This window comes from Myotis nattereri (genome assembly GCF_964212035.1).
Source record: "Myotis nattereri genome assembly, chromosome: 10".
NCBI lineage: Eukaryota > Metazoa > Chordata > Mammalia > Chiroptera > Vespertilionidae > Myotis > Myotis nattereri.
The window spans coordinates 27,991,942-28,004,317 of record NC_138085.1 but is presented as its reverse complement, the minus strand read 5'-3'; the positions used below and the strand labels follow the sequence as shown (position 1 = coordinate 28,004,317).

Here is a 12,376-nt window from a genome sequence, read left to right as displayed (position 1 = left end):
GCTACTATATTTGTAACAATGTTTCAAACTGCAAGCTCAGAGGCCAGCAAGGCAGGCAGGGAACGTTGGTTTCCTCCGTCACTGAAGCAAGCAAGCCTCATGGTAGCTTCAAACTGCCTGGCTGCCGGCCGCCATCTTGGTTGGCAGTTAATTTGCATATCGCCCTGATTAGCCAATGGGAAGGGTAGCAGATGTACGGCTAATTACCAAGTTTCTCTTTTATTAGATAGGATGGTATTAAGAATTCATCATGAGTATGAACATGTAAAATTTTTATTTCATATTTATCCTATCCTTTACATTTTTCTTTGGGAGTAAGTTTCCAATATTTATAAAGAACATGCATAAAATTAATAAATAGTATTTATATTGAAAGAGTGGTAAGAAAAACAATGTTTGCAATTCACATCTCTAGGTCATGGGTTGGCGGGAGGAATAGGAGATGGTTGTCTACAAGGAGCATTTGGTATGTGGACTTAACTAGACTTGACAGCAAAGTGGATAATAGGACAAGATCAAGAAACAGTAAAAAGTGACTCTAGGGTTTGATACTGGAACGACATTCCAGTGGGAGGCATGGTGTGCCAGTGCATGTCTAGAGGAGGTGGCTTTGGGTGCTGAGCATGAGGCGGGCTGTGGATGGACAGCAGTGCTCGGTGGTCTCTTACCATGACCTACAGGTTCTCTGTCCCAGAATCAGCCAGCCACAGCTCAGGCTGCAAAGAACTGAAATAGAAGTTGGTGTTGTAAGTTTTGCCCCTGTCGTTGGTGAGGGTGACAGGCTGCCCCACCTGCGAGGAAGTGGCGATGAACCAGCCGAGGCAGGCGACGGACTGGAAGGTGGAGGTGGAGCCCTCTATGCCACGCAGAAAGAGAAAGGACTTCTGTGCCTTCTTCTCCTCGTACAGTTTCATTATGCTTTCCTTCTAGGAGCAGAAAGAGGCCTATCAGAGAGGATTACTGGGAGGAGGGAGCTCAACTAACTCAGCCTCAGGAGTGACTGCTTTCCCCACAGGGAGGAGCATGGCTGATGAGAGGAGGATGCCAGGTGTCAGCACAGGCAACGCTTCGGTTCCCAACAGCTTGGCTGACCCTGATATCACACAACACCAGGGACTTCTGATTCTTTGAGACAACACCATCTTTCCCAGAACAGAGTGGGGCTCATTGTGTCGTGGGGGCTCCTGCTAGGCACCCATCCACAGGTTCAGATCATTCTCACGAGATTCCCAGTTTCCAGTGGGTTTGCACATTGCAGAGTCTGTCACAGCAGAAGGATGAGCTTCATGACTGTAAACGCTGCTTTCAGTGTAGGGACCACTGACATGAAATCTGCAGCATCCAGACTCACAATCTGCCCTTCCCTGCTCTGTGTGCAGTGGCCTGAGCTCACATGGGAGTGCCCGACATCTCAGAGGGTTTCTGGGAGGCAGTCGAAGAGGATGAGGAATGGAGAAGCTGCAGTCCTGGCCTTCCTGAAATGCCTCTGTGGTGTCCTTTCTGGCATTCAGAGGATGCTCTGACATTAAAGTAAGTGTTGCATCCACTCCAAAGGGAGCAGGTATTGGCTTGGGGACTATCTAGGTCAATTTTCCTAACAATGAATAATCTAGGGTTGAAAAATGTTATTTTTACTCAGTAATATATTAAATTAAATTAAAAGTCACAGTACTTCTCTCATTAGCTGCACAACCACTCACCTTAAGCTGCAAAGTAGGCCGGCCCTCAATTTCTGCACAGAACAGACAGAGATCTTCCTTGACTCCCAGGTATATCGGACTGCCTTTTTCATTAGAGATGTCCGGATCTGTGCATGGCACTGAGAAAATAGTAGCTGGAAATAGGGAAATGGGGACAGGCATCAGCTCCAGGAGGCAGCAAGGCCGGTCCTGCCAACACTCTGTTGCTCCTCCCATCCCCGTGCTGACCAGCCACATCTGCCCAGAAGGCTCCCCCAATTAGCCAGGAGGTAGAACTGCTCCATCAGAGATGGGTGGTGGAAACCCATTTCCTTTTTCCTTCCTTCCTATCAGAGCCCAGTTTCCCCAAAATAAAAATAAAATTCGCCACCACACTTGCGGCGAACTTTGACCAGACCTTCAGTTGTAGCCCATGAGCTCTAAGTGGAAGTGTAGTGTGGGATTTCCAAGAATGACCTTTAAGGGGGGCTCACTCAGCTGGAAGGAGAACCTTTTTTTTGTGAATCCTCACCCAAGGGTATTTTCCCATTGATTTTTAGAGAGGGTGGGAGGGAGGAGAGACACAGATAGAGAAACATTGATATGAGAGAGACACAGATTGTGTGCCTCCCACACATGCCCTGACCAAGGCCGGAGATCAAGCCTGCAACTGAGGTACATGCCCTTGACCTGAATCGAACCTGGAAACCTTCAGTGAGTGCACGGACTCTCTATCCACTGAGCCAAATGGGCAAGGACTGAGCTCCTTCTATATATCCTGTGGCTTCCTTCACTTAGGTGACATTTGGCATAACCTTGAGATTCATAAGGCAATATGGGCTCATCACACTGGCCTTTGGTTGGCATATAGCATGGTACGTTGTATATAGGAAAACAGAACGATGGTAAGAATGAAATGTGAGCATCAAGAAGAGCTTTTTAGTATTAAGCTTGGAAATATTATATCAGAGCATGTTTGTCAGTGACAGAAAAGACCCAATAGATAGACAAAGGTGGGATATGCAGGGGACAGAGGGATGGGATCAAACACTGAATCCTAGGGGGAGGGAAAGAGCTGAGTTGCACTGACTTCTTCCCACAGCCTCATGAGGCATGGTTGACCCTTGACAGGAGGAAGACATATTCTCCTGTTACCAGAGGAGAGGACACCAAGCTAGAAGAGTGTGCAGTTTGGTGGTGGAAGGTGAAGGAATTTAATCTGAGGACATGGATAGCAATGGATGAAGTTTAAGGGAGAGAAGCTCTGAGGAAAAGGTTGGCTGCTGACTGAATGGACAACCCCATCTCCTTGAAGACATTTTCTTTGGCCAAGGAGAACTGCCCATCCCTCACTCCTCATTTCTTGGTACAGGGTTTCCTTTGCGGGAGGGAACCACCTTGTCCTTCTTGCCCTCCTGTAGACATGAGCTGGTACCCTGAAGTAGGAGAGGCCACAGCTGAGCTCTTACAAGGTCAGCCCCATCCCCAGTGGAGGTGGTATCCCTTTAAGAGGCAAACATTGTCACTCACCAGGTTTGACATTGTTGCTAGAAGGAACTGCAATTAAAGACTCTCCCTCCAGCACCCACACCATCTGTAGAGGATCACGAATACTAAAGGTTTCTGGATGTCCCAGCCCTGCCAGGTGTCGGGGGAAGCACAAAGCACACGGGAGGTTATGTCAACTTTCAGGACTTGGGCTGCGTCCTGTAATACAGTGGTTTCCCCACCCTCCCCTTCCTATTCCCTGTTTTACTTCCCTCGATTTCAGTTACCCACAGTCAACTGTGGTCAGAAAATATTAAAAGGAAAATTGCAGAAATAAATAATTCTTAAGTTTTAAAATGCATACCTTTCTAAAGTTGTGATGGGACCTCACATCACCCACTCCATCCAACCTGGGATGTGATTTGTCCCTTTGTCCAGCGTGTCCTCACTGTATACAGTCCCCACCCAGGAATCACTCAATAACCGTCTGAGTTATCAGATCGACTCTTGTGGTATCACAGTGCTTGTGTTTCAGCCACCCTTATTTTACTTATCAATGACCTCAAAGCTTAAGAGTATTGATGCTGGCAATTTAGATGTGTCAAAGAGCAGCTGTAAAGTGCTGATGTGATGTGTAGGAAACAACTTAATATATGTATATGGGGTTTGGTACTGTCTGTGGGTTCAGGCATCTGCTGAGGATCTCAAAACATATCTCCTGAGATTGGAGGGTGGGAACCACAGTTCTGGCTTATAAATTTCTAGGGTAGATTTACTGTTCTTAGAGTGGCTTTAAGGAGAAAGGGAGGGGACCTAAGACAGGGGCTGGTTTGTGAATCAAAGCATCTGAAATCATGGTCCGCAAAGATTTTCAAGGACTGTGAGTAACTTGTCCTTTTTTGATTGACAGTCTCTGAGTACAAAAAAAACCCCACAAAAATGTTAAAATTGGTCATCAGTAGGTTTTTTGTCTTTTTCTTTGCCCTCTTTATCAAAATAAGTAAACAATTCTAAACACACATAAGATGAGAACTAAATGCTCTGAGATTTTCAAGTGCAGCTTTCCTGATGTGAGTATTTCAGCAAATACATCTGTAGCTGAGCAAATGAGAGAACCTGGTGCCCTATTGTCCTTGGTGAGGCCCAGTGGAGACCGCCATGCTGGTTTGTAATTTGCCACTTACTTTCTGGGGCAAACACCTTTTCTTTAGGTTTTCTGTGAAGAGCATAAGGCAGATCAGATGGTGGCGAGGAGGTTGTCATCATCTGGCCTTGTGAAGGAAGGAGGGAAGAAAAACACATTATTCATTGCCCTGCCCTTCCCCTGGAAATGGATGGAAAAATTGTTTGGAGGAAGCTGCCCTGAGATCCTGTCCCAGCTGCACATATGAGACTGAGGATGGAAGAGCATGTTCCCAGGCCAGACAACCCCAAGTGGAAGCTCCCATCTCTTTCGGGACTGTTTGGTCCTGGCTCTCCAGGCAGTGATGGGCCTGGGGTACTCTCTACCTACCACATCTGGGGTTGCTAGGAGGTTCCAGAGTACCCCCAGGCACCTTCTAAGGATGAGTTTCTGGGTTTAGAGAGGGTGTGTTCATCTCTGTTTAGTCCTGCACAGCTGGTAAGTCACCAGTTCTCCTGACTTCAAGTCTGAGCATCCTAAGTAAGTGGCAGCAAGCCTGTCTCTCTGCCCCCAGCTCCCCTGTTCCCCACCCAAACAGGCATCTCTAAGGACCCTGCTGTGGACATCCACAAGCTCCAGGTCACAGGACACATATCTCTGGGCTTCTGGTCCGGGCAGCAGTCAGCTCCCTGAGAAGACCACAGACTCCCCACAGTGAGAAGCAGTTGTTCACCACCCTCCCTGTCTCAGGACCCCCAGTACCTGATTCTACAGTTATCCCTAGAGAGGGAGTAGGCAGCCACCCACACATGGAAGCAGCCCAGCTCCTCTGATGCCCGGAGCTTTTGACCCCGGACCCCTCAGCACCAGAGGCTCCTCAAGGCTAGACACAGGGCCCTGAGAGACCTGCCCACTATGTGGCTTCTGAGCAGCAGAAGTTACCTTTGCTCAAAGAGATGCTCTTGTCCCTGGACCAACACAACCATAGGCTCCACTGCATGCAAGGGCTCCTCTAGAAAACAGATTAGGACTCCCAGCCTTCTAATAGCATTTAAGATCTGGGTCATTTCCTGGTCTGGGTGTGCCCACGTTGTCAAGAAAACTGGTCTGGCATAGAGGTCCCGTGAGTGTCACTGGGTGACTGGGAGGCAACACAGGTGTGGCCGTTCTGGGGTCCCAGTGAGACAAAAGCTGGTCAGAAGCCAGGGAACAATGGTGAAGAAACACGGATGAGGCCAGTGCTTTGTAATCAAAAATTCCTTGGGACCGCCTTGGGGACAGAGGTGTGACATGTCACTGACAGAGCCACACCTCGTTCACACCTTTCAGGAGTTTTACACAAGCAATATCCAGAGTTTACTCCATGTTGATAAGCTAAGGGAAGTACCTGATTAATCTTTTAATCCTCACAACAACCCTGGAGTGGGGATTAATCTTCACTCCTTATGCAAAAACCAGAGACCCTGAGAGATGACAAGATGTACCCAAAATCACATCATCAGGTTACAAGCCAGATGGCTCTGTTCTTAACCACTGGGTGGTGCTTCCAGCAGCTGGGACGTGTGCCTGTGGCCCATGGTGGGTGCTGAAACCTGCACTATGCCCAACGCAGGGGACTGACTCGTGGGCCGGAGGGACCTGGGAGGCCTGTGGCTTCCCAGCTCTGACGGGATCAGACTCGGCCTCAGCAATGGCATGGAAGGGAATCATTACCCTTCAAGCCCGATATTGTGGTCAGCCCTAAATGTTAAACAATCCGACGCCTTCTCTGCCAAAATGTGCCTCCATGTAAACTCACAGCCATGGTTCAGTTCTGCTCTCTGAAATCCACTGTTAACTCTCTCCCCAGAGTACTGCCATAGCGCCTCCCTGGTCTCCCTGCCTCTGTTCTCACCCGCGGAGTGAAATGTCCACCGGCCAACATCAAGGTCAAAGGTGTAGTGTGGTCATAGCACTCCCCTGTCAGAACTCTCCAATGGCTTCATCACACCCAGAGTAGTAACCGAATCCCTCAGCATAGCCCACCTCTGCCCCTGCCCCTGCCCCTGCCCCTGCCCCTTTGACTCTCTGCTCCAGCTGCCCTATCACCATTCTGTTGTCTGTATCTATGTGTCATATCTCTATATTTTTTTTCTTGCTTAATCCCTTTACCTTTTTTCACCAAGTCCCTCCCCACTGACAGCTGTCAGTCTGTTCTGTGTATCTATGCTTCAGTTTCTATTTTGTTTGTTAAATTATTTTGTTGATTGGTTTCCACATATAAGTGAGATCATATGGTATTTGTCTTTTTCTGACAGGCTTATTTCACTTAGAGTAATAATTTCCTGGTGCATCCATGCTGTCACAAATGCTAAGACTTTCTTAATTTTTATGGCCAAGTAGTATTCCAAGATGTAAATGTATCACAGCCTTTTACCCACTCATCTACAGTACTTGGGCTGTTTCCAGATTTTGGCTACTGTAAATAATGCTGCAATGGCATACATTCCTTTAAATTAGTGTTTTGTGTTTCAGAGATATTCCCAGAAGTGGGATCACTGGGTCAAAAGATAGTTCCATTTTAAAAAATGGGGCTTTTTTTTAAGAGAGAAACATCAGTGTGAGAAACATCTATTGGTTGCCTTCCACACGTGCCACACTTGTTGTTTGTTGATTTGTTGATGATAGCCATTCTGACAGGCATGAGGTGATATAAACTTTTGTACAGCAGAAGAAACCATCAACAAAATAAAAACTCTCCCCACTTCCGGTGAATATGATACATTTGATAATGGGTTCATTTCCAAAAAAATATAAAAACCTTATACAACTCGCCCTAACCAGTTTGGCTCAGTGGATAGAGCGCCGGCCTGCAGAATGAAGGGTCCCAGGTTCAATTCCGGTCAAGGGCATGTACCTTGGTTGCGGGCACATCCCTAGTTGGGAGTGTGCAGGAGGCAGCTGATCGATGTTTCTCTCTCATTGATGTTTCTAACTCTCTATCCCTCTCCCTTCCTCTCTGATAAAAATCAATAAAATATATTTTTAAAATAACTTATGCAACTCAACACCAAGAAGACAAACAACACAATTTTTAAAAAAATGGGCAAAGGATCTGAATCGACACTTCTCCAAAGAGAAAAGAAAAATGGCCAATAGACACATGAAAAGGTGTTCAACATCACTAATCATCAGAGAGATGCAAATTAAAATGCACGTATGATCTTATCACCTACATGTCAACTCCATCTGGCTAGGACACTTGTCTGTCTCATTAACTATGTGCTTTGTGTCAGTAATGGTGTCTGGACCATTATTTGAATTCATTAATATTTGTTGAATATACAAAGGACTGAATGAAGTGTTCCCATGAATAATAGGAAAACGGGGGGAGAAAAAGGGAGTTGTGGTAAGGGACTAGGGATGCTCTTCCACCCCATGTCAGGGCTGAAGTGCCCTGGGAGAACCTCTCAGACAAGTAGGGGAGACTAGCTGCTTTGTTTCTAACTTGAGAGAACTCTGGGCCCATCTTGGCTCCTTGGCCAATGTCAGTGTGAGGAAGGACTTCTGGGGAGAACTTGACATGGTTCCAGCCTTGTACCCAGTAAGCCATATACCCCAGTAGCCCAAGAGCACCCACGTCAGTGCCCATCACTCCGGTGTACTTACTAATAGAGCCGTTCCACTCTCCTCCATGTCCACAACTCTAGGGAAATGACTGACAATGGAAAAGCAGAAGAGACGCAGTTCTACAATTTTGTAGGAACCCTGAAAGATGAAAGCTCAGGGAATGTCGTGCTGTTGCCAGGAAGAAATATAATCTCTGACACCAACATGGTCACTCAGAGGCTGGAGGCAGATCTCAGCAGAGGGGGTTGGGGTGAGGTTGGGACAACACCTGTGGGCCTTGGGAGTCAGCACTGTTTTTGGAAAAAATAGTATCCCAACATCTTTCTTCACATCTTGGGGACAAGTAAAAATGTGATGGAAAGACTACATGGGTTAAATGTCTGAGGAACCACATTGCAGAGAACAAAGTTCACTGATATGTGGGAAGATAAGTCTGCAAAATCAATGTGCTCTCGATGGCTGGGAGGCATATGGAATTATGGCTTGTGAGTTCCTGGGAAGCCCATGGCCATGTCAGAGCCCCCACCCAGATGGGGCGGTTACTTCTCAGTGAGCTGTGTGCCAGCATCGTGCACTGTAGTGTGGAGAATGATTTCTAATCATGAGGCCCTATTTGTACAGCCCCTCCCAGCAGTGAGGCCTGCAGAAACCTGAGTTTGGGAAGATACCACCTTCCCAGCAATCCTTGCTCAGGGTGTATGGCAATTCATGCTGCTGCAGCTGACATTCTCCTCACAGAAAGCCTCACTGAGCCTCAGGCAGCAGGAACCCGTGGGCAGCAGCCCTCACAAGGCAGGACTTCCTTCCATCCCCACATGTGTACAGCTAATTCTTCAAAACAAACATTTCAATAATTGCAAGTCTGTTATTTAAAAAAATGTTTAAAGTGGTAGGAGCATCACAAACCAGGCCTGAGCAAGGAGGGCCACCCACACCTTCAAGAGCAAAACCAGGAAGTTAGTCATCAGCCTGGAGTTTGAGGAAAGAAACTGTAGGGGACTGCCCCAGGGCCAAGGACTGGATGCTGATGCTGCAAAATGACGCACAGCACAGTTATTCCTAAGAGCGAAGCCCTCAGTGGGTGCGGCAGGGGTGGGCTCCTGAGACTGTGCAGCTTCTGCTGCTCCTGGTCCAGTGGCAGCATATGCTCTGCCTGCCAGCCTCACACCAGGAAACACAGGCCAGGGTACAGTCCTCCAGGTCCTCAGAGGAGGAGTGCAAGCTGCTTCTCCACTCCAGGGCACCTCCTGGCAAGGCCAGCTCCTGGCAACCTGCCCATGTGGCCCCGAGATCACTTCTCTAGATTGGCGGTGAAGGGAGCCTGGCTCAGAGGCTCCAGGGCTCTGAGCTAGCAGATGCGCAGTGTGTCTTCCAGGTAGGAAGCTGGAGCAATGCTGTCAGAGTTCACTGCCCCTGTGGTGTGCCCAGTCTCTGTCAGCCTTAGCCCTCCAGGCTGCTGAACCAAGAGGAGAGGGACTGGTAGGTAAGTGTCCCAGTCTCCCCTCCTCTGGTGGGACCATGCCAGGGTTTCTCAGAGGGTTTCCCAGCCCAGTTGCCCACAGCCCTGACCAGCACTAGAATTCTCTTCATTGAGTTTCTTGAGATCCTCTCCTCAAAGAGTTCCTTGGTTTGTTTTGGGGACAATCCACACGAAGGTAGCAGTTTAGTGTCAAAAGCAAGAAACCTGTATTCAAACCAGAAGCCGAGTGTATGAAAATTCATGCAAGAATAGGCCTTCCTTCTCTGGCTGCCGGCACCAGCTTCCCTCTGGCACCCGGGACCTGGGCTTCCCTCCTCCGGCCGCTGGCTGGCTCTGGGGACCCAGGCTGCTTCCCTCCTCTGGCTGCCTACCAGCACCTGGGACCCGGGCTGGCTTCCCTCTGGTCCCGTCTAGGTCAGGAAGGAATGATGCCCAGAAGACATCTGGCCTAATTAGCATATTACCCTTTTATTATTATAGATGATGTATGTTCGAAATGTGGCTTTGCAACTTTCAGACTTGTGTCCTTGGCAAAGTTCTTTGGCATCTGTGATTGGGCCAGGTGACTTCCGTGACAGCAGTGTGCCTTGATGGACCGTGCAGGTTAAAGGACACTATGCAGACCCCCAAATATGACAGCTTACCTAGCAACTGGCCTAGTGAGGCCCCCACATGTGTCACCAGACCCCACACTGCCTCTACCAGCCTTCTGGCTGTGACCACCAGTGGATCACCCTAGTCTTCACCTTTGAGCTACTTCATCAGCCTACCTGGCCACATAAAGACACCCTCATGTTCACACCCTATAACCTCCCCAGGATCCTGGCTGCAGGGGACCATAAATGGCCGTTACACTCTTGTCCTGGCTGGCCCCACAGCCTCCTCCTCGGGCGTGTAAAATCAGGAAGCCCCCACAGGTTAATGTGCAGCAGGTGTCCCTGAGTCAGAACTAGGGTTCAAAATCCAGCTGGGCCTACGAAGAGGAGCCGCCCCAGGTGGCCATCAGCATGAGCTCTCTTCCATGCTCTCGGAAGGAGCCTACGACATCACCGCTGTGCTCCCTCTACAGGACTGACCCACTTGGATATCTTGAGGGAAGGGGTTCAGTGTCCTGCCATTGGGCACAAAGAAGCAAGCACCCAGGACACATTGGGATTAATGCAAAGTCACTCACACCACATGAGGGTCCTTCCAGATTCCTCATTTCATCCTGTAAACACACGGAGCTCTGTGTGGCCAGGCACTTGGTCCAGAGTGATGGGGTTGGAAGGAGGCATTAGGGGTGATACCCAATAGCCCAAGGCCTATACATACCTCTCCCTAGTATGGAGGTGACATCTTTTATAGTCAAGGGATAGAGTCCCCTGAGAAGGGACATTGTGTCAAATTTGAAGAAGAAAACCTCTCTGTGCAAGAAAAGGACTCTGTAGGGATAAAGTCTGTAGATAAACGCTCCCCTCTTTCTTCAGGTAGCCAAACTAGATCTGCCTTGGGATTTCATTTCTTAGTCCAGAGATTTTCAACCGGTGAACCATAAGAATTCTTATAACATGCAATACCTATTTACTCAGGGGCACTGACCTCTTTTCATTTAGGTTGTGAAATACATAAATGACAACAACCTGCACAACAATAGCCATCCAGTGTGAATAAATCAAAATTATATCTGTTTTTGCCCTAGTCAATTTGGCTCAGTGGAGAGAGCATCAGCCTGTGGACTAAAGGGTCCCTGGTTGGATCCCAGTCAAAGGCACATGCCCAGGTTTTGGGCTAGGTTCCAGCAGGAGATGTGCAGAAGGCAGCCAATCAATGATTCTCTCCATCATTGATGTTTCTCTCTCTCTCTCCCTCTTTCTTCCTCTCTAAAATTAATGTGTGTGTGTGCATGTGTGTGTGTGCATGTGTGCACACACGTGTGTGTGTGTATACTAGGGGCCCAGTGCATCAATTCATGTACCTTAAAAGGAACTAGGGGCTGCGAGAATGCAGTGGGCACAGTGGCGGGTCTCAGCCCATCCTCCGTGCTCCGCCTAGCCCCTCCTGCCATGGCCCCTGGTTCCCTGTCTGCCAGCAGCCCTGCTCCTGCTGCCAGTGCTCCCATGCGCTGACTATAGCAGCCCCTCTTGCACCTGCTGACAGCATGGGGCCGGCGTCAGCAGCAGGTGCAAGCAGTCCCAGCACTGTCAGCAGGTTTGAGTGGCGGCTGCTGCCCTGATGACCCCTCAGGAGCAGGGGGAGGTGAAGAAGCCCTCAGGGGTGATTGGGGCTAGCACCAGGTGCTGGCAGTGGGTGCGAGTGGTAGCTCTGGCGCCAGCTGCATGTGGGAGCAGGGCTGGCACCGGCAGTGGGTGTGAGTGGCAGCTTCGGTGCCAGCAGTGGGTGAGAGTGGGGCCCTCACCAAGTAGCGGGTGTGAGAAGCAGCTGCCAGTGCCAATCACCCCTCAGGAGCAAGGGGAGATAGAGATGCCCTGAGGGGTGATCGGGCCAGCAGCCACCACCTGCCACCCATACCTGCTGACAGAGCTGAGTGATTGGGGCCAGCACTAGGTGCCGGCAGCAGGTGCAAGCACCCAGCAGGAGTGCGGTGTGGGGAGCAAAGAATTTTCAGTAACCACCCAATGACAGTAGTTGGCGCCCCACCTTGCTCTGGCAACCCCACTCACCTGCTCCACCATCCTGCAGCAGTCAATGACTGCCATGTTCCGCACTCTGCCACCTGCTGACAATGCCCTCCATGTTCCACACGTGCCCCCTGGTGGTCAGTGCACATCATAGCAAACAGTTGTTCAGTTGTTCTGCCGTTTGGTCTATTTGCATGTTAGGTTTTATATATATATATACTAGGGGCCCGGTGCACGAAATTCATGCACTGGGTGTGTGGTGGGGGGGAGTGTCCCTCAGCCCAGCCTGCCCCCTCTCACATACTGGGAGCCCTCAAGCGTTGACCCCCATCACCCTCCGATCGCCTGATCGGCCCCTTGCCCAGGCCTGACGCCT

The 12,376-nt window shown here is 49.3% G+C and overlaps 1 protein-coding gene across 1 annotated transcript; it reads right to left on the bottom strand.

Moving 5' to 3' along the window:
* Positions 1-674: 674 nt before the first annotated feature.
* Positions 675-12,078, bottom strand: LOC308526412 (interleukin-36 beta-like; the record flags this gene model as incomplete). Its single annotated transcript, XM_081101529.1, has 6 exons — positions 675-926; positions 1,701-1,834; positions 3,210-3,317; positions 4,352-4,383; positions 5,233-5,258; positions 12,043-12,078. 6 exons carry the CDS (start codon positions 12,076-12,078, stop codon positions 675-677), a joined length of 588 nt encoding a protein of 195 aa, XP_080957655.1.
* Between the last annotated feature and the right edge of the window lie 298 nt (positions 12,079-12,376).